Source organism: Harpegnathos saltator, unplaced genomic scaffold (assembly GCF_003227715.2).
Source record: "Harpegnathos saltator strain DR-91 unplaced genomic scaffold, Hsal_v8.6 scaffold13, whole genome shotgun sequence".
Taxonomy (NCBI): domain Eukaryota; kingdom Metazoa; phylum Arthropoda; class Insecta; order Hymenoptera; family Formicidae; genus Harpegnathos; species Harpegnathos saltator.
The window spans coordinates 779,369-798,189 of record NW_020229906.1 but is presented as its reverse complement, the minus strand read 5'-3'; the positions used below and the strand labels follow the sequence as shown (position 1 = coordinate 798,189).

General features: G+C 34.7%; 5 protein-coding genes across 7 annotated transcripts; 3 read left to right on the top strand and 2 right to left on the bottom strand.

Moving 5' to 3' along the window:
* Positions 1-535: 535 nt before the first annotated feature.
* Positions 536-3,247, bottom strand: LOC105191017 (zinc finger CCCH domain-containing protein 15 homolog). Its single transcript, XM_011154097.2, has 7 exons — positions 3,047-3,247; positions 2,652-2,859; positions 2,102-2,343; positions 1,767-1,970; positions 1,502-1,676; positions 1,231-1,425; positions 536-1,049 (listed from the first exon to the last, which is right to left on the bottom strand). The coding sequence occupies exons 1-7, from the start codon at positions 3,113-3,115 to the stop codon at positions 940-942; spliced, it is 1,203 nt and encodes a 400-aa protein (XP_011152399.1). The 5' UTR covers positions 3,116-3,247; the 3' UTR covers positions 536-939.
* A 471-nt stretch (positions 3,248-3,718) lies between these two features.
* On the top strand, positions 3,719-4,570 carry LOC112590647 (THAP domain-containing protein 7-like). Its single transcript, XM_025307846.1, has 4 exons — positions 3,719-3,822; positions 4,011-4,171; positions 4,262-4,361; positions 4,451-4,570. The coding sequence occupies exons 2-4, from the start codon at positions 4,019-4,021 to the stop codon at positions 4,453-4,455; spliced, it is 258 nt and encodes an 85-aa protein (XP_025163631.1). The 5' UTR covers positions 3,719-3,822; positions 4,011-4,018; the 3' UTR covers positions 4,456-4,570.
* Positions 4,571-5,597: 1,027 nt separating this feature from the next.
* On the top strand, positions 5,598-7,015 carry LOC105183748 (leukocyte receptor cluster member 1 homolog). Its single transcript, XM_011142078.3, has 3 exons — positions 5,598-5,840; positions 5,927-6,026; positions 6,195-7,015. Exons 1-3 carry the CDS (start codon positions 5,818-5,820, stop codon positions 6,975-6,977), a joined length of 906 nt encoding a protein of 301 aa, XP_011140380.1. The 5' UTR covers positions 5,598-5,817; the 3' UTR covers positions 6,978-7,015.
* Positions 7,016-7,099: 84 nt separating this feature from the next.
* Positions 7,100-10,452, top strand: LOC105183749 (zinc finger protein 665). Of its 3 annotated transcripts, XM_011142080.3 has the most exons (9): positions 7,101-7,419; positions 7,570-8,221; positions 8,353-8,460; positions 8,539-8,744; positions 8,858-9,033; positions 9,151-9,243; positions 9,322-9,603; positions 9,674-9,880; positions 9,954-10,452. In XM_011142080.3, the coding sequence occupies exons 2-9, from the start codon at positions 7,652-7,654 to the stop codon at positions 10,316-10,318; spliced, it is 2,007 nt and encodes a 668-aa protein (XP_011140382.1). In that variant the 5' UTR covers positions 7,101-7,419; positions 7,570-7,651; the 3' UTR covers positions 10,319-10,452. The 3 variants fall into 3 exon arrangements, with proteins under 3 accessions (XP_011140381.1, XP_011140382.1, XP_025163647.1); XM_011142079.3 differs by having other exon boundaries at positions 7,100-7,419; positions 9,151-9,603; positions 9,954-10,318; XM_025307862.1 differs by lacking the exon at positions 7,101-7,419 and having other exon boundaries at positions 7,652-8,221; positions 9,151-9,603.
* Positions 10,453-11,739: 1,287 nt separating this feature from the next.
* LOC105183783 (trimethylguanosine synthase) lies at positions 11,740-15,126 on the bottom strand. The gene is made up of 6 exons (XM_011142140.1): positions 15,008-15,126; positions 14,522-14,708; positions 13,013-13,397; positions 12,770-12,901; positions 12,234-12,529; positions 11,740-11,865 (listed from the first exon to the last, which is right to left on the bottom strand). Exons 1-6 carry the CDS (start codon positions 15,124-15,126, stop codon positions 11,740-11,742), a joined length of 1,245 nt encoding a protein of 414 aa, XP_011140442.1.
* Between the last annotated feature and the right edge of the window lie 3,695 nt (positions 15,127-18,821).

Below are 18,821 nucleotides of genomic sequence, written 5' to 3'. Positions count from 1 at the left end.
AAAAATGAAAAATTTTATATGAATTTGTGAAAATCAAAACATTTCACATGACAATTGAGTCGTTCAACATAGCAGTTGCGTTCTGGATAATAGATAGTTTTTGTAATACCATCTCCCAGATATGGTAAACGTAAATTGTGAACGTTATTCGCTCAGAAATAACATCGCAATATACGTGACCAATATATAGTATTTACGATTTACGTTTACGGTATCTGAGAGACAGTATTGCAAAAACTCCCCGATAAGGCAGGATTCATACCTGGACAGAAAATCAAAAAAGTAACAATCCAATCAGAACTCGCGCTGATAATCTGTCTCTCTGTTTCTCTCTCTCTATCTCAAAAGAGAGACGAACCATCAGCGCGACTTTTGATTGGATGCTTTCTACTTTGCTGCCAAGGTATGAATTTTCCTTTGCAGCGATTGTAGAAGGGCCTTTGCAGAACAAAGGTTAAGACATAAAAATAATTCGTGCAATATTTATGCGATACAAAATATATATTTTTTACGAATATCTCTAGTGTATGTGTATATAGATGAATGCTGGTAATTTTATTTTTAATTTACTTATTTTATTAGATTTACAATAGACCGGTTGGCTTACGCGACACCGGGGTACCTATCATGGAACTCGTCGGAATCGATTTCGATCGGAATAATTCCGTTTCCCCTAGAAAAGACAATAGAAATCTCGGAAATAATGGAATAAATTCGATCGGAATCGATTCCGACGAGTTCCATAATAGGTACCCTGCTCTTTGTACACATGTTCCAATATACAAACGTAACATTTATGTATGAATATGTTGAAAATTATATGTATACAATATATTTGAGATTAATCCGAGCGATACGTATTGAACGAAGTTGATAAAACACGGATGGGAGAAGCGAAGCCAACATGACGTGAGGAGAGACACGATCGGGACATCTGGATTACTCCTCTAAGTCCAGGTCCCCCAATTCTTCTTCCAAACCCTCTAAATCTTCTTCCATGAAGAGGTTTTCATTGATAGCTAACGCTGCAGCACCTTCTTCCACAGTTACTAAAATAGAAACATTTCACTTCTATAATTCGATGACTAGTATCAAAATAAACATGTTAATTATAGAAATCTTAATTAAAAATCTGTGAACAGATTTGTGTTTCTTTAATCATTAGAATATTGTTTCATTAATTGATATAATAAATTTTATAAATATCATTGATATAATTGTATATTGTACCTGTAACATTTTTGTCATTATCGGCGACATTATTGATCTTTAACCGATCTGCAGCAGCTACAGTAATACCCGTAGTGTCGGTCTCGCTAGCTTCAAAAGCTAAACGTTCCGTATCAAGTTCTCTATATTGTATATCCTCATAATCGTCCTCTTCACGAACATAACTAGATATTGCTTCGTCTCCGTCGTCGATACCTGCGATAATTAAAAATATATGATATTTGCGTCGAACGTGAAGTTTGAACGAACCACATTTTAGGTAAGATATTACCATCTCCGGCTGCGAGCTCTGGATTGAAGTAAAACATCTCTCTGCCCGATATGCCGACTTGCCGGCCAGCTTTGTAATCATTTCTCTTCTTCTCCTCATCTTTAATTGCTTGTTCTTCCTTCTCTTTCAATTTTCTTTTCTTCCAAGCTAAGAATGTCTCCAATGTTATTTTTGTCTGTGAAAATTATTGAATAAATAAAATATGCCTTTTATAAAATGTATTTACCGAATGAAAAATTATTGTATATTTTATATGTTTGTATACTTGATTCAGTCCTAAATTAGCCCTTTCTTTTTCTATTAAATCTTCCAAGGATATCTCATCTTTTTTCTCTTCCTTCTTTCTATCCTTCTTTAGGACAAATCCAGGAGGTAAGGCATGCCTGTATATGCACTTTTGACCAGACGGACATTCCCAAAACCAACCGTATTTTGCTTTTTCTACTGCTTCTAGGAAGTGTTTGCAGATCTAATAAAAGAAAATATCTAATGAAAGAAAATATAATTAAAGAAAACATTTTATTTTCTTTTTCTAGGAACAAATTTTTAAGAGATTTGTTGCTTTTACATGAATAATTATGAATTGTTTACTCAACTTACAATGTCAGTTGTTGGACGATTGCCACCACCACCATGTTTTTTTTCCACAACTTCTTTCAGCTTGTCTTCATCCCATTTATCCATTGTATCTGCCTCCTTATCATCATCTCTCATATCACAATATAAGGAACGTTTCTCAGCTTTACGTTCAACACTTAAGTCATGGGAGAACTTACATTTATCCCCTTTTGTGCATTGTCCTTGTTTAAAGAATGCGCATACAACAGACTTAGGATCTGTACCTGTAAACATAATTTTCACATAAAACACAATGCCATTTCTATATTTAATGATATATTTATACTAAATTTCATGATTTTTATATTTAATGATATTTTGAGTATCTTAATTAATTTTTATGTTAATTTAATATCAAACTTCAAAATTTCTAAAAACTCAAGTATATGTATAAAAAAGTTCACTAGGGAATAATGTAAGATAATAGATACATAGATAGTAAATTTAAATTAGAAAATTGAGCTAAAAATTTTACAAACGATACTTGAGTAATAGTAATTATCTATTAATATTGATGGTATTACTCTATTACCTTTATCTATCTTTTGCATCTGGACAGGTTTAAAAATAAGTGCTAATTCCTTCTGTTCTTTGAGCTTCTTTTCTTTTTCCAGTTTTTTTGCATTGGGATCTTCAAGTTTGCGGGGATTAACACCACCGGATTTCACTTGTTTTTCAACCTGTTGAATAAATTTCTGCTGCTTGGCACCCTTTTTATTTTTTATACCAAATGTTTTGTCCTGAAAAAAAAAGAATAATTTATAGTTTAGAGAAATCGAAGGTTAAGTAAAATTATATATTCCGACAGGACATTATAGACGAAATATAAATTAAAGCTCTACATGCGTACATGTAGGAAACATGTGGGAAAACATGTGGAAATTAACAATTTTTGGTTATAAGTGAAAAGTAGGAACTACTTTTTACCTCAATAACTTTCTCTTTTTTCTTTTGTTCTGTTTTTTTGCTCGGCGCCGGCGCCTTCTTCGGTGGCATTTTGTCGATTTGAAATTTTTCTTAGTGACAGAAACACTTGGAATCCTAAAATAATTTTAATAAAAGTGCTTTACCGCACTTTACTCGAAAATATTCATTGTCCACCATTGCATTTCTCCCCACTTTGTGCCCCTACACATCACTATATGGAATCAGAGCAATAATCTTTATGTAAAGAAGTTACCTAAAAATATAAAGCTCTTTTCATGAAAGTTAACTTTGAAGAAAATGTTAAAATGTTTCAAGCTTAAATTTAAATATTTAAATTGGGAATTTTAATTGAAATATTAATTCTTAAAAATTTCTTTTTAAATGTTGCGTTTCGATATTTACTATTAAGCCAGGGGCACACGGTGCTTGTTTTCGTGCTGGATTGCTTGCTGGATGAAAATACTGCGTTCTTTGGTGCATTTCCATCCATCTTCGGAAATGTACCAATCAGAACGCAGTATTTTCATCCAGCAAGCAATCCAGCACGAAAACAAGAACCGTGTGCCGCTGGCTTTAAATATAAGATTCAACTATGAATACTGGCCTTAAGTTCACATTCAGATACCCCTAGTGTCCCTAAAACATAGAGTCTGGCCACTCGGCCTAGTTTTGTAAAAACATGGCGGCAGTGTATACATGTATATGTGCATATATGTAATTGTGTTTACCGCGTTGTATACGATAAAATTGTCTGGCTACAAACTGTAATATTAAAAGTAAGTAAAATTATTTTGTATGTGGTTTCCAAGTTATAAAATAAAAAAATTAATGTATTTAAAAATTATAATGTTATAAAGATGTGTTATTCGTAATAAAAGTTATCTTAACCTCACATTTGTTCTGAACAGTACCTGAAATAAAACGATCTTATAATATAATGCAATAAAAAGATATTTATTTTTAGATTTCAACATGCCAACTTGTTGTGTTCCACATTGTAAAAATTATTATCAGAAAGGCTTTTCACTCTACTCGCTTCCTGCAGATCTTACTAGAAGAGCATTGTGGATTACCAATATTGGGAGACAGGAATGGAATTCCTCGAGAAAATGGTTTATATGCAAAGTAGAAGATTAAGAATTCTTTTTTGTTATGAAATAATTCTTGTTTCATTTATGTATAGATACACTTCTCTGATGTTTCATTTATGTATAGGTACACTTCTCCGATAATATGTGGGAGAAGCCTCACATTGATGGAAAGCGAAAATTAAAGCAACATGCAGTTCCAACAATTTTCGATAATATACTTACTTGTAATGTAAATTTATTTTTTTTGTTGCTCATATTATCTTCAAATTAAATTTTTAATTGTAGAAATCTTTAATGAAATTTATATTTGCAGGCTGATACAAGAAATGTTACAAATGAAAAGTCAGCTTTGAAGATAGTTTCAGATAATAATGATGATAATGGAGCTAACCCAAATCCTTCTATGACAAGACAAAACTCATGTGAAGACAAAATGTTTATATTTGTTCGTTTAAATTATAAAAACGAGTTATACAAACTCTTTGTACTTTTCTTATTTCACTCCTTTCCCCACTTCTAAATATTTGTGAGAATGTTTCTCAATTCTATTTTACCTCATTCGCTATCCTATTTATTGTAGCAAATAAATATTATATCTGATCGCGCATTTTCACGGCTTGCTTATTTTTTATATTTCTCTTCTGTCTCACAACACTTGTCTCCAATTTTTTACATATACATACATCTAGATAAAAATATATAGAAATTTAGACAGATTCTAGGTAAAGATATCTATCTACTACATTTTTAAATTATTACGTTCTGTGTAACAATTTCTATTGGTTCCGCCATGTTTTTACAAAATTCGTTTCGACCAATAAAAACGAACACGTACCGTGGCCATACTCTATGTTTTAGGGACACTAGATACCCCGTAGGCTCCGTAGCCAATGAAATAATCTCTTTTGCAGGAGAGAGACAGACTATTACCGTCACTCTCTTGGTTCCTGCTGTTCTGCTTTTCTACTAAAGTGTGAATCCGCCTTTATGCCCTTTTTGTATATATGACGCATGTAATATTAGCTTTTTATGCCCTTTTTATATTTAAATATATGTATATAATGTACACAAGAGACTATTTTTAATTATTCTGATGAAAGGGAATATTTGAGAATACTGCCATCTTACGTAGCTTGACTATAAAATGCAATTCTGAAGGCCCATCTACAATGGCTGCAAGAATAAAACCAGCGGTACACGATGCTTGTTTTCGTGCTGGATTGCTTGCTGGATGAAAATACTACGTTCTGATTGGTGCATTTTCATTCATCTTCGAAAATATACCAATCACAACGCAGTATTTTCATCCAGCAAGCAGTCCAGCACGGAAACAAACACCGTGTGCCGCTGGCTTAAGAAATGGACCAACCATAATCGATTATTCTTATAATAATCGATTGTGATTGGTCTATTTCTAAAGATCATTCTACAATGAGGTGTAGTAGATGCAGTAGGCAAATTGACCAATCATCGATTGTTCTCCTTATGATCGAAGAATAATCGACTGTGATTGGTTAATTTGCCTACTGCAGTCTATTACAACCTCAATGTAGAATGACCTTTACTGCTTACGCTTAGAACCTTATTCTTGCAGCCAGTAGATGGGCCTTGAAAGTTCTCTAGTAGGCTTAACCTAACTTTTTACCTCTACGGGACAGTAGTTTTCATTTATTATTGGCAATGAATATTTTACCAAAGAAAAGGTATAAATAGCTCATTTAGAAGTATTTTTATTTTTATTTATATTCTTTCGTTTACTTTTTTAATCATTCGTCTTACATATATTCAGGTGGCATGTCCGAACGAAAGAGAATATCGCTCGTGTACGTCGGGATGAAGCAAAAGCTGCGGAAGAGGAGAAGATTAAACAGGCGCGAATTCAAAAAGCTGTACGTAATAAATTATCTTTCAACATTTTTATCTTATAGAAATTTTGTATTCGAAACAAAATTTCTATAAGAAAACTATAGAAAAGTATTACTAAACTTGTGTGTGTGCTCACATACATATTATTTTAGTATTCATAATTATAACTCGAATTTCTCTTTTCACGCTAGGAAACAGAAGCAAAAGTAAATTTGTTACGGCATCAAGCTAGATCCAAATATGACGGTCGTGTGGAAACTAATATTAGTAGTACAAAATCAGAGCATGTCAACTTTTTTGTTGACTTAGAAGATAATAAGATTGACTATAATAGGCCAAATATTGAACATGAGAAAGAGAAGAAAGAAGAAAAGGAAAAATATGAGAAACAAATTGGTTACTTAACATATTTAGGGCAAGATACAAATGAAGCATTAGGAAAGAAGAATTGGTACGAAGAATTACCAAAAAGAATGATGGATACAGACAAGAATATAGAAATAGAAACAAAGAAAAAAACTTTGATAGATCCAATGGTTGACATAAAAAGATATTTGACTGTTACGCATTCAAAATCAACCAAAGATCAACCAACAGTAAAGACAGAAGCTGTTAAACGAAAATATGATACTGATGACTCTTATTCTAATCAGAAGAGTCATAGTCCACACAAGAAACATAAAAAGGATAAGAAATATAAAAAACACAAAAAAGGAAAGAATAAAGAATCTGTCAAGAAGGAAGAAGTTAAAAGCGAAAGTAATATAAATATAGAGCAATTGAGAGCAGAAAGATTGTTGAGAGAACAAAGTGAAAAACTAAGAACCAATGCCTTAATGGCCAAAATAAGAGGTGATCCAGTATCTGTTGTAGCATCTGAAACTCCTAAACCTACAATAAAACAAAAATATAATTCACAATTCTTTCCTGAAATTGCTAGACAAAATATGGAGAGAACACCCAAACATGCGTGATTTGACATATATAGGCTTTTTGAAAGTAACTTATATTTATTATAGTTAACTTATAATTATTATAGTTACATTTATATTTTTATGTATTATTCAACATGTATAAATATATGTATAAAAAGAAATATATATGTATCTGCTTATTTTTAAGCATTACTTATATATGGTGCTTAAAAATAAGCAAAATCTATATTGTAAAGATGTGAAACTATACGTTGTCACGTGACGAAAAATGGCGTACATCGGCAGATCCCGTATATAATGTGCTGAATCTTGATATTTATATTTTTTTTTCCAATATCTGGGCTGTATCATTTAGAAATAGTCACAATCGTCCATGGATATGATGCACTTTTCTACATGTCATTACTTTGCTGACGATTCGTATTCGTTGTTTTACACGTGAACACCTGAAAATCTCGAACCAGACGCTCGCATGTATGAGGTACAACGTTCGACACATTTTCGAATTCGAATATTTACGAATGCGCATTCTGTTTATTCACATACAGAATCACATCTAATATAAAAATATGTCGATCCTGATTTTGATTGAATATTGCTTATAATATAATTACATTGTTTACCATTGCAGAGATAACCTCTTTATTTCATAGTATAAATGCCTGGATACTTAATCTATCAATGATTATTTGGATTATTGTATAGCTTTTATCATGAACGGAAAGATAAATGCAGATGTGTCTTACTTGAGTTGTCAAATAAATGGAATGAAATACATTTTACAAACCGTATCAGATACAAATGTAAAAGATGCAATATCCAGTGAAAAGCAAAATACAGTTGACGTCAAAGAAACTGAAGCAGAAGAACTAGCAAAAGAAGAAGAATCAATTCCTTTAGCTTCTTTGGATGGAGAAGTGTGGTATGCATTACAAAATGGAGTGTTTCAAGAATTGGACATTAGTCAATTTGTTGACCAGGAAAATTGCCATGATAAAACACTCTTAGTGCCAAAGGACATGGATAATTGTGGAAATGAATACATCAACAATGAAAACATAATATTTGAAAATATGAATGAACATTCTGAAGAACAATATGAAGTTGTTACAAATAATACTGAAAAGGACTTCTTTATAGGGAAAAACAGTATTAATGCTAATGATTTTGTGGAAGTTGTAACTGCTTTCAAATGCAAAATATGTACTTATACGACTCAAGATAAGATGCAGTTATTAGATCACTTTCAAAATACACACATGAATCCTACTCTAGATCTTGAGGTAAATAATATTTAGATTTAAATTAGAACTTGTAATTTTGGATAAAGAAATCATAATTTGTTTATTTGAGATTTGCAATATAATACAAATTATGTATATAATTATATATTATGTTGTTACATATTATATAGCCAACAGAAGAATCTAAAAACATAAGTGAATCAAAATTAGTTTACATGTGTGGGGAATGTTCTAACTGCTATTCTTCTATTGAAAGCTGCAAAGAACACATGATTGAAGTAACTATCTTAAATTTTATTTTTTAAAGTGCAAGTTACTTCTATATAAATAATGTAACATATATGTATTGTTCTTAGGATCATCAATTAACAGATACCGTAGCAGATAAATCTGAAAAAGAAAATTTAACAAATGATCTAACAGGCTCTACTCTAGTTACCGAACATGTAGAGGAATGTGATGAGAGCACTGAAGTAAAGCATGAAGTGAAGATGCCAAAAACCTTAGACTCAGAATACATACTCAACAAAAAGATGATTGAATTAACAGAAAGAACTGTTAAGTATGTGATGTTATAAAAAAACATTTTACATCATATAAAAACAGTTAGATAGTAAACTATATATATGTATATAGTTTATTTATTTTATTTAAATGGTATATATTTTTTTCTAGATGTTCGTATCGTGGTTGCCCATACAAATTTGCCTCAGAGGAGATTATGCAGCAACATGTTCTTTGCCATACAGAATCTCAAACTGTGACAACATTTAAATGTAATGTTTGTCGTGATATAAAGTTTACGAAATGGCGTCAATGCAGCTTACATTTATGGAAGAAACATCAAATAGGTTTGTATATAATAACATGAAATAAACACACACACACACACACACACACAAAGTTTTTTTTTTCTTTTTTAAATAAGACATTCGATGAGTTCTGGTTTGAGATTATTTTCTTTTCAGATGTAGGTTTGTTTACTTGCAAAATATGTAAAGCTTACAAAAGTGCTACCATGGTAAAACTTTTAACGCATATGAGGGTGCACAGTGAGACTCGTGAGTACGAATGTTCCGAATGTGGGAAGTGTTTCAAGCAAGCCAGTCAGTTACGTAATCATCGTGTAATGCATTTAGATCGTAAGACATTAGAAGTAACGCGATGGTACACTTCTAAGAAATGCGACATATGCGGTAAAACCTATGCAAATTCGAAATGCTTAAAGAATCACATTCAAGCTGTACACTCCAAACTACGGCCGTACGTTTGCAGCGTTTGCGGCCATGCTAGCGCGAGAAAGGCGATGTTGCAAATGCATTTCCGTCAACATACAGGTGATAAACCCTTCAGTTGTGAAATTTGCGAGTACAAAACTGGAGATCATAACACCTTACGACGACATATTATGCAACACACAGGTAGATGTGTATTTTGTATATAAAATATATTACCAGTTATGAAAGAATTGCATAAAATTTTCCATTACAGGGTTCCGACCATACAAATGTCAACATTGTTCGTATACTGCTATACAGAGCAGTAGTTATAAAAATCACTTGAAATCTAGGCATCCCATGCTATCTGGTTTATTCACATGTAATTTATGTCCTTTTAAAACAGTAAATAATGAAAGTTATATCCAGCACTTAAGAGACCATGAGAAAGGCTTGATTAAACATAATGCACAGAAGAAGGGTAAATATTATGCAAATCCTTATCAAATTGTCCACCATGAGTTGGCAAATAAATTTCTTTTGTCGCTTTTCAGATAATGAAAATGTAGAAGTATTTCCTGGCAATATCGCAGCAGCACAATTGATTTACAGCTGTTTAGGCGCCTTCTCGAAAGTCGGAGATACATTAGAAGCTAATTTGATGTCTTCCTCAACGTCCGCTGACGGCACCTCGCAAACAATCACGATACAGATACCTTCTAAACATCTCGAAGGCTCGCTGCCAACTAAAGAAACTTTGTACAAAAATAATTCTACGATCGAGCAAGAGGATGACGAGACAATGCATTGCTTCTTAAAAATTCCTAGAGAAGAAGAGGAGAGTATAGACACTGGTGGCATAACAATACCCGCAGAACCTGAAGAAGCGAGCATGACAACTATTGATGTTGATACATGAAGTTGTATCACTAAGCATTAATTTAGGCCATTAAAAAACGAAATGAAAGGATGTCGGTAGCGAATAATCATTTAACAGTTACATGAAATTGTACAATTATTATAAACTATTAAACTTGTCTTTGATATATTCAACGAAAATGTTAATTTAATAGTCCAGTAATACCTTTTTATGATAAATGAAAAAAAAAATTTATCAAATGTGTTGCTATCTTGGTTTCATGCGTATTATGTAGTAGTTATTTCAATTTTTTGTTAAAAGACATGTAGTATTGAGATATAAAATTAATGCGATAGAATTATAAGAAAAGATGGATTAAAAAGATAGGTCGCGTTAAAAATTTTATGGCTATTTATTAATTCTCTTTATGTATAAATTGTTGTATATTTTATGGTTTTGTATACTTTATATTTTATATTATTGTATACTTTATGTATAAATGTTGAATTGCGCAATTTTTATGACGTCAACTATTCGTAATAACCGCGAGTCGAAGTAAGCAATAACTCGCATCGAGATCGAGATTTCGAGATAGCCAATTAGCATCGTGGAAAATTGACAAAATGGAGCTAACATGTCGCCTTTAAAAGATGACTTTTCTTATGATTCTATAACATTAATTTTACAAGTTATTATTATTAGAACAGAATGAAAGTTTACAGTTTATTTTGCTGTTAACCTAGTTGACCGATTGCAAATATCATTTTACGCATATATCCTCATTTTAATGTATTTTCCAACAATTTTGAGCGTGTATGCTTTCGCTTCCTTAATCAAAATGGCCGAGGAGATAGAGACCTTAGCGTGATATAATAACAATTATATATTTGTTTCTTTATAATTTTCTGTTACTGTTATGTTTAAATTAATTTTCTTAGAAATTCTATGTCGATCATTGGCATCAAATTATTATTTTTCTCTTTTCTCTTTATATCGATTAGTTAAGTTAGCTGAATGTCAGTCTCATGCAATAGCATAAACCAATGCAAAACAATAAAGAATTATTATCAGGAGAGGAATATGTTTTTACGATGCAAGACATCAATTTTATTAAAAAAGAATATCTTCTTCTTCTTCGTACAGGACTAACAAGTTGTAAGTCCTATACGAAGGCTGTCCAACATTTTCTTGTGAGGCCGTGTCGTCATTGGTAGGTAGGTCCATCCCGGTCCGAGGCTATCTTATTGGTACTTGAAGCAAATTCATTTTTTACCGTAGGCAGGTTGCTAGCCTCACCTTCTATGAACCCTCCTCTTTTGTCCGGGCTTGGGACCGGCTACGAGGGCTGTCAATCATCCGGCCGACAGCCGGAACGTAGGCAGAGTTAAAAAGAAAAAAAAAAAAGCCTATGAAAGTCTAAAATATATTAATTAGTAATAAGAAAAATAAATACAACATAGTTATAACAGGTACATTCTTTATTATTCATCATTTGGTTTCACTTTTGAAACCAGTTCTCCGTAATAACAGGTTATCGCAATTGTTTTCTTTCCCTTCATATATTGCTCAGTCTCCATGCCTTGTCCCTCTTCCGCTAGCATCCTCACCTATAATTTTATTTATAATTATGTTTAATAGATGACACAAAAAATATCCCAGATAGCACACGGACGTCCACTGGACGTGCGTTATATGTCCATTTTTTTTACAAAAGACGTCCATAGGACGTACGTTTGTCACAACTTCGGACGTCTATCGGACATGAACGTCCGATGGACGTACATCGGACGTCCTACAGGTCGTCCTACAGGTCCGACGTCCAAATAAGGACATCCTTGTTACGTCAAATTTATGTCCACGGACGTAAATCGGACATAAATTGGACGTGAAACGTACATCCATTGGATGTCCGGTGCTATCTGGGATATTTTTATGCAAATATATGTATAAATAGAAAAATAGGTTTATATCTTACCTGTCTAATATTTATATTTCTAGGTAGATAGTATGCTATTCTCGACGATATTTGCTTGGCTATTTTGTATATGCTTTTCCCACCGTTAGGCGAAATATTTCCGATATCATACACTGATGCGTCTAGATATGTCGGCCCACCCCAAGGTGGGCTTAAGAACACAACATCTCCTTCTAACATCGGCGCCAACTCGAAAAAGTTGCCTACTATAAATTTGATCTTGTCGTAAACGCCATAGATTTTGGAATTATGTTTGGCGAGTTGAATTTTTGTGTGGCTAATATCAATTGCTATCACTGCAAAGAAAAAATCAGTTTACAAATTTAGTTTTGCACACAATGGAATAAAGAATCAGCGATCGGGTGTAACAAGTTAATTATCACCTCGTTACCGCGATAAGTTACATTTTTCAATCACGACTTGGTGATGACATTATTATCCTTTATCAATATCGGTGACGCGCAAGTAAAATAAGCAAAATTTTACCAACACTGCGAAAATTATAATATCAAAATGTATGCGATGGTTATACGTACCTTTATTACACATGCGCGCGAATTGTATTGTATTGCCTCCTGCACCACAAAACGCATCAATAATAGTATTGCACTTGCATCTTCGAGCTATTTGTAAGGCGATCCTTTCCGGTGTTACGGAATACCAACTCTCTGTAAGAACGCATTGTCGTTACATATCTGTATATTATATTGCAGGGAATATTTATGTTTCCTATTTTAAAAATAATTAATAAATATTTTTAAAATACATTAATGTCATACCTTGGTCTAATTTAATTCCCTCGTCAAATTGGTGAAATAGTTCAGATCGTTTCAACCAATACTTTTTCAGATTTTTATCCATTTTTATCTCGTCAGGCATATGTGTGATCTTCATTGCCGAGGTAGCTGATTTACTTTTATCAAGTCTCCAGTTATAGTTTTTGTCTTCTTTGAGTTCGCTCAATTTATGATTGATGATATCATTCAATTGGATTTCATTATCCGAATTTGCTACAAACGAGTCATTTTCATCCAAAGTGCTATCATCAACCGTAATTTCGTTCAAGTTGGCACAAGATGGACAACGATCCTTTAGCTCATTCAAGCTCCCTCTAGCTTCCTCAAGCCCATTGTTACCGTCGCACAACTTAACGTTTTCTCGCATCTTAAACAAAAGTAATAGATATAAGATACAAGAAACCTTATTCTTCTAATATCCCGGCTATTTTATCTCTAGTTTTTCATTTTGTGACGATACGCAGATCGTCACGCGCCGAACAGTGCAATATGCACCCCGTCAGCGGGATGTCCACCGTACGCGATATGCAAGCGAGCAAGAGCAAGAGCGAGCGAAGCATGCAAGGAGCTAGCGAGAACGAGCGAGCGAAAAGAGCAAGAGCGGGCGAGCGAAGCATGCAAGAAGCTAGCGAGAACGAGCGAGCGAAAAGAGCGAAGAGTGAGCGAGCGCGCGCGACACGCACGTGGAGGCAAGGACTACCTCGGCGCGCGCGGCATGCGGCCGTCGCGCGTCAGTGCCACGAGAGACACGGGGGGTGGGAAAAGACCGATGTAAGACGCCGAGCGAACATTCAGATTTCGACGCCTTATCTCGTACAGACGAGTCGTTTATCCGCCCGAGAGTTCTCGGGTATCCTGGAGCGAGTGTTCTCGCCAGTAACCACCGCACAGAGAGTTCTCTATTCCTACCCGAAGCGAGCGTTCCCACCACCCTCCTGGAACCACCCTCCTCGCTTCCCATACCCACGTCGAGCGTGTTCTATGCTAAACTCGAATGTTCTCGGTTCCTGCGCTAAGTCGCCGTCCCCGTCCCGACGGCGACTTAGCGCAGATCCTGCTCTCCGCGGCACCGCTGCAACTACCGCGACCGACACCCCTCCGCGACACCAGCAACAAGTCGGGAACCGGACGATCACTGCGGGATAACCGCCTTCGCGTCGTTTTCGGAGCGAATCGCGGCCAAACCGAAAGGAACGGACCGTCCCCGGGCTACCGCAAATTATTTCACCTCGGCGGCACTTTACAACTGTTATTTTATCAATCCTTTGAATAAAGTATACGTATGAGCACGTGTGTGAACTGAATTGGGCGCGACCCTTTCCTGCATCCGGACTCCGGCGAGCTGCGTTTCGGTGAGACTCTATCGCAGGGGGCGGAAAATCATTCGCGGGAAGGACCCGCTCGGACGCAACCAAGATGGACCTGCAGGCGTCACAATTTTATAATATCTACGCGTAGTGATGAAAGTAATGAAATTTTTGTATTCTGTACCTCTTCATCGGTGTTAATACTAGTGTTTGCTCTTGTTTCTTCGGATTTTATTGCTTTCCATATAATGTTACGTTTATAAAAAATCGTATCTTTGCTACATTTTAGAGGACTTTCTGAACTGAATGTAAGTCCCATCAGTGTTAAATTTGGTAAATCGGAACTTATCGAGCCTTTTCTTTCGCGATAACTGAAAGCGGAAGATTGTTATGTATGTTATATATTTTCTATGTAATTAAATGTATTAAATAAAAATTATATGTATTAAATAAAAAGAAATGTGTTAGGATTATTTATGCTGTCGAATTCGCACTTTCACTTTCGAAAGTGTGCAATATTAAAGAGTTTTCTTTCGTGTATTAGAGAAGCGGCAATAAAGCATTTCTGGCATATCTGTCGCTATGAATCCTTATCTATTGCAACACGTAAAATTTTAAGAAACGTCATGCTGGACAAAGGCTTTAATCGATTTTCACACAAAGTACTTACATTTGCCTTCGATGGGGTATGACGTACGTTGAATTACATTCATCACATTTGACTTCCTTCTGCACGGCTTGATCCTTTTCGATTAAAGGTTTTATTCTAAAGGAATTGTTTCGTTTCATTTTGCAAGTTTTATTAATGGAGCACTTATGTAATTAGGAAAACCGCTTGTTACTATTTAAAATTTTGAAAATATGGAAAATTACTACTATTAAACACTGAAGGAATTTCGAAGCCGTCCGAAGCCCTTGAAAGCCCGAATTGTACTGTCCCTGCTGCTATAGTCCCTTTGCTGATTTTTCCTGATTTCTCCCACACTTGTTAGTGCAAATATCCTGTTATTGGCCAAAACCTTTAGGGCTGTCTTAAATACAAAAGAGAGGGTAAAATAAGCGGTAGGGGTAGCGGTTCTAGTTAAAAAAACTTATCTGATAAAGAACCTTGTAAAAATTCAAAGGATAGTATTGTCCTTTGTCCAAACCCTGGCGAAAATATTTCTACAAGAAACTACAAAAAACTGCGCGAATTGGAACACTTTCAAAGAAAATAAGAGATCATTTCAGACTCTGTAAGAATTCGGAAAACTGCGTTTCTATGAAACTCTTTATTCATTGCCTGAGTAATTATGCAATTTCTTTCTTTTCTCTAAACATTTACCTTGAAGTACTGAAATGTATTTGTCATCAAGGTCATTACCCCCATTAATGTTATGAAGATTAACATATTGTTATAAACAATAAGCGCAAGCTATAATATAAGATTATAGCAAGCTATAATATAAGATTATAGCAAGCTGTTATATAAGATTATAGCTTGCGCTTATTGTTTATAACAATATGTTAATCTTCATAACATTAATGGGGGTAATGACCTTGATGACAAATATGAAAATTATTGACATTGGAAGGGTGGTCCCTTTTCTCTATATTTGCCACTCTTCATTTTTTATTTTTAGGAAAATTTCAGTATTTTAAGGTAAATTTCAAGGTAAATGTTTGGAGAAAAGAAGGAAATTGCATAATTACTCAGGCAATGAATAAAGAGTTTCATAGAAACGCAGTTTTTCGAATTCTCCAGAGTCTGAAATGATCTCTTATTTTCTTTGAAAGTGTTCCAATTCAAGCAGTTTCTTGTAGTTTCTTGTAGAAATATTTTCGCCAGGGAAGGACGTATGTCTTAGTCGAAGCTGATGGTTTTTAGTCTGCATATTTTCACGTCCGTGGAGTACAGATTAGCAGTGGAATCGTACCTCGTTAACAATCTCTTATCTCCTTTCTATTATCTTTAGGATATCTGCATATATACCTGTATATATTTCGTACGCTGACTCATCCCCTCTCCGACTGTTTGGTCCTTTGGCAACTTGTCCCTTTAACTAAATCTCGTTAGACCACGCCCTACACAACCACTTGTATAATTGTGATCTTCTTGTCCCATTGGTCGAGTAAGAAATTGGAGGGAGGGAATCTCGGAGTCGGAAGAGGGAAGTTTTTCTTCGGCCGCCTACGAAACAGAGTTACTATTTTTCTACCTAATAGTATTCAAGAATTCCAAATATGTTGCAGTTTTTTATGCGAAAAGGTAATTTGAAATTAAGAATCAAAATCTAAGGATGAATATAATTAACATAGTAAGTGTGTGTGTGTGTGTGTGTGTATGTGCAAATACAATAATCTGATTTACGCGGTCATAGTAGAAATGTGCAAAAATAAATAGAAAATTGTGTGGGGGGATGTTTATCAGATAAATGACTGTGCGCCAAGTCTAACGTTGTACATATCTTTATTTTATTTCCAATTCTCTTCACATGGAAGTAAATACATTGGACGTAAATCACAGCACATCTCCGCCTTGAATAAATACTCATGCGCTCGCTGTGGTAGTATATACACGTGAAAATACAAATAAACAATTGTAGGTGCGCTTGTTGTCGAGCATGTTTTCTCTTCCGAGATGCCACGTACAATTATTCGAGATATATATTCGAGATGTATAAAGGAAAAAGAAAATCGCGAGATTCTTTCGCGATCATGCTGTTTCGCAAACACAATGTGTGTTAACTTGATTTTATGTACGCACATACAGAGCGACATAATAGACTTAACACGTCACGCACCTAAGTTATCAAATTTTTCTAATCGTAGTACGATTTTCCTGAATTATTCGTTGCAATTGATTGATGTCGAATATCCCGTTTATCCTCAGTATCATCACACAATATTTGTCATTTGATGCGTTCCTAACTGTATCAGAAGAATGTATGCGAACTCTTATACAGGCGAGTGGACGTGTTAAAGTTCTTATCTCGGTCTGTGAATCATCGATTTTAACGCAGGCTGCTGCGCTTACACGCGCGTTAAATCTTTTTCTATAATATTCACGGAACACATCTTCTCGCTCACACGATTAACAATATGGTCCGATTTTATCTAATTTTTAAGAATCGATCAGTCGCGTGTGTCAAGATATCTCCTCGTGAATGCGAGCGAATCGAAAGGAACAATGTTTTCGGTCGTGTACAAAAAGAGAGATAGATAGAGTGAGAGTGAGAGTGAGAGAGAGAGAGAGAGAGAGAGAGGGAGAGAAAGAGAGGGAAAGCTAGATCCCCTCAATTTTAAATTCACCAAATTGGACGCACAGATTTGACGATGACTTGTGAATATTACAAAGTGACACACGCTGATATATAAAATAGATATAAAAACGATTAGAAACCGTCAGTACGATCTCGATCTCGATCAGACGTTAATTTATACGGATTCAATGCTCGATCGTTTCTTTGCGCGATAAGACGAAATGAAGTAGTTGGCATCGGAAAAATCTTGCGTGGAGATCTCGCAAGAATTTTTTTTTCTCTTAAGGTTTTACATCGGGAGATTCAGGGGTATCTATGTATATATCGTGGCGTATATATAGATTTACAATAATTTTAAACGTAACTATACCTCTTTGATTATCTATCAATGTGTTAATCGAATATTAGGCGTCGAAGCTTACGGAAAATGCGCTAAGGCAATATCACTCGCGAACTAAAATACGCGTAAGTTTTATGCGTAATGTACACGTATGTGTTGCGCGTGTATTTCCGTGGTGCGTTTCTATGTGTGCGTGTACGTGTGTGTGTGTGTGTGTATGTGTGTGTGTGTGTATACATGTATAAAGATTTTTATGAAATATCCTCTAAGAACAGTACAAAATATTTTTGAGGAAGATAGCTTCGCGATAACTATCGGAAATAGGAAAGCGATACTTTCATTCGTGCTACGCTAGATAATTACGCTTATTATTCGCTACAAACTCCTACCTTTCAACTCCAAACCTCCTACCTTTCTATCCAAAACATACCGTATATTTTTGCATGAAACAGGATAAAGTCACTAAAGAGCAATGTAACGTTCTCTTTGCGTATTGATAGACGAGGACGTACAACGTACACGAGAATGCGTGATCTTTACGGCTCGTTTCTCCCGTCGTAAAAAAGCGTTAGCATCTAACGTTAGCAACACTTTCAACTTATTTCTACTATTCTTAATTTCAGATCGTTCTCTATTATCAATGTTCGAAGTGTGGCGTGCATCAGTATGATGCAATATTGCATAAAATGTTACATAAAAATTCACAAAATACGTCGGGAACTGTCCTCGAAATAATGTAATTGGAGCTGTAATTCGTCTTGTGAAAGATCAACGGTGCAAGTTCACTTAAAATTTCGACGTAATAGAAGATCAGTCGCAAACGACAGATTTCGTCACATCGGTGTGAAAAAAACCTCCATCCTCTGTTTTCAAAGTAATAAAAATGTTAGACGAGCGAGATC

Coding starts and splice junctions, on each gene's coding strand:
- LOC105191017 (XM_011154097.2), bottom strand. CDS start 3,115: ATGCCACCGAAGAAGGCGCCGGCGCCGAGCAAAAAAACAGAACAAAAG. Junction 1,677..1,766: donor CTAATTTAGGACTGAATCAA/GTATACAAACAT, acceptor TAATTTTCACAG/ACAAAAATAACATTGGAGAC. Junction 1,050..1,230: donor TAATGACAAAAATGTTACAG/GTACAATATACA, acceptor TTTCTATTTTAG/TAACTGTGGAAGAAGGTGCT.
- LOC105183783 (XM_011142140.1), bottom strand. CDS start 15,126: ATGAAACGAAACAATTCCTTTAGAATAAAACCTTTAATCGAAAAGGAT. Junction 14,709..15,007: donor ATACCCCATCGAAGGCAAAT/GTAAGTACTTTG, acceptor TTCCGCTTTCAG/TTATCGCGAAAGAAAAGGCT. Junction 13,398..14,521: donor GTATTAACACCGATGAAGAG/GTACAGAATACA, acceptor CTTTTGTTTAAG/ATGCGAGAAAACGTTAAGTT.
- LOC112590647 (XM_025307846.1), top strand. CDS start 4,019: ATGCCAACTTGTTGTGTTCCACATTGTAAAAATTATTATCAGAAAGGC. Junction 4,172..4,261: donor GAAAATGGTTTATATGCAAA/GTAGAAGATTAA, acceptor ATTTATGTATAG/GTACACTTCTCCGATAATAT.
- LOC105183749 (XM_025307862.1), top strand. CDS start 7,652: ATGAACGGAAAGATAAATGCAGATGTGTCTTACTTGAGTTGTCAAATA. Junction 8,222..8,352: donor ATCCTACTCTAGATCTTGAG/GTAAATAATATT, acceptor CATATTATATAG/CCAACAGAAGAATCTAAAAA. Junction 9,881..9,953: donor ACATAATGCACAGAAGAAGG/GTAAATATTATG, acceptor GTCGCTTTTCAG/ATAATGAAAATGTAGAAGTA.
- LOC105183748 (XM_011142078.3), top strand. CDS start 5,818: ATGAATATTTTACCAAAGAAAAG. Junction 5,841..5,926: donor AATATTTTACCAAAGAAAAG/GTATAAATAGCT, acceptor ACATATATTCAG/GTGGCATGTCCGAACGAAAG. Junction 6,027..6,194: donor AGGCGCGAATTCAAAAAGCT/GTACGTAATAAA, acceptor TTTTCACGCTAG/GAAACAGAAGCAAAAGTAAA.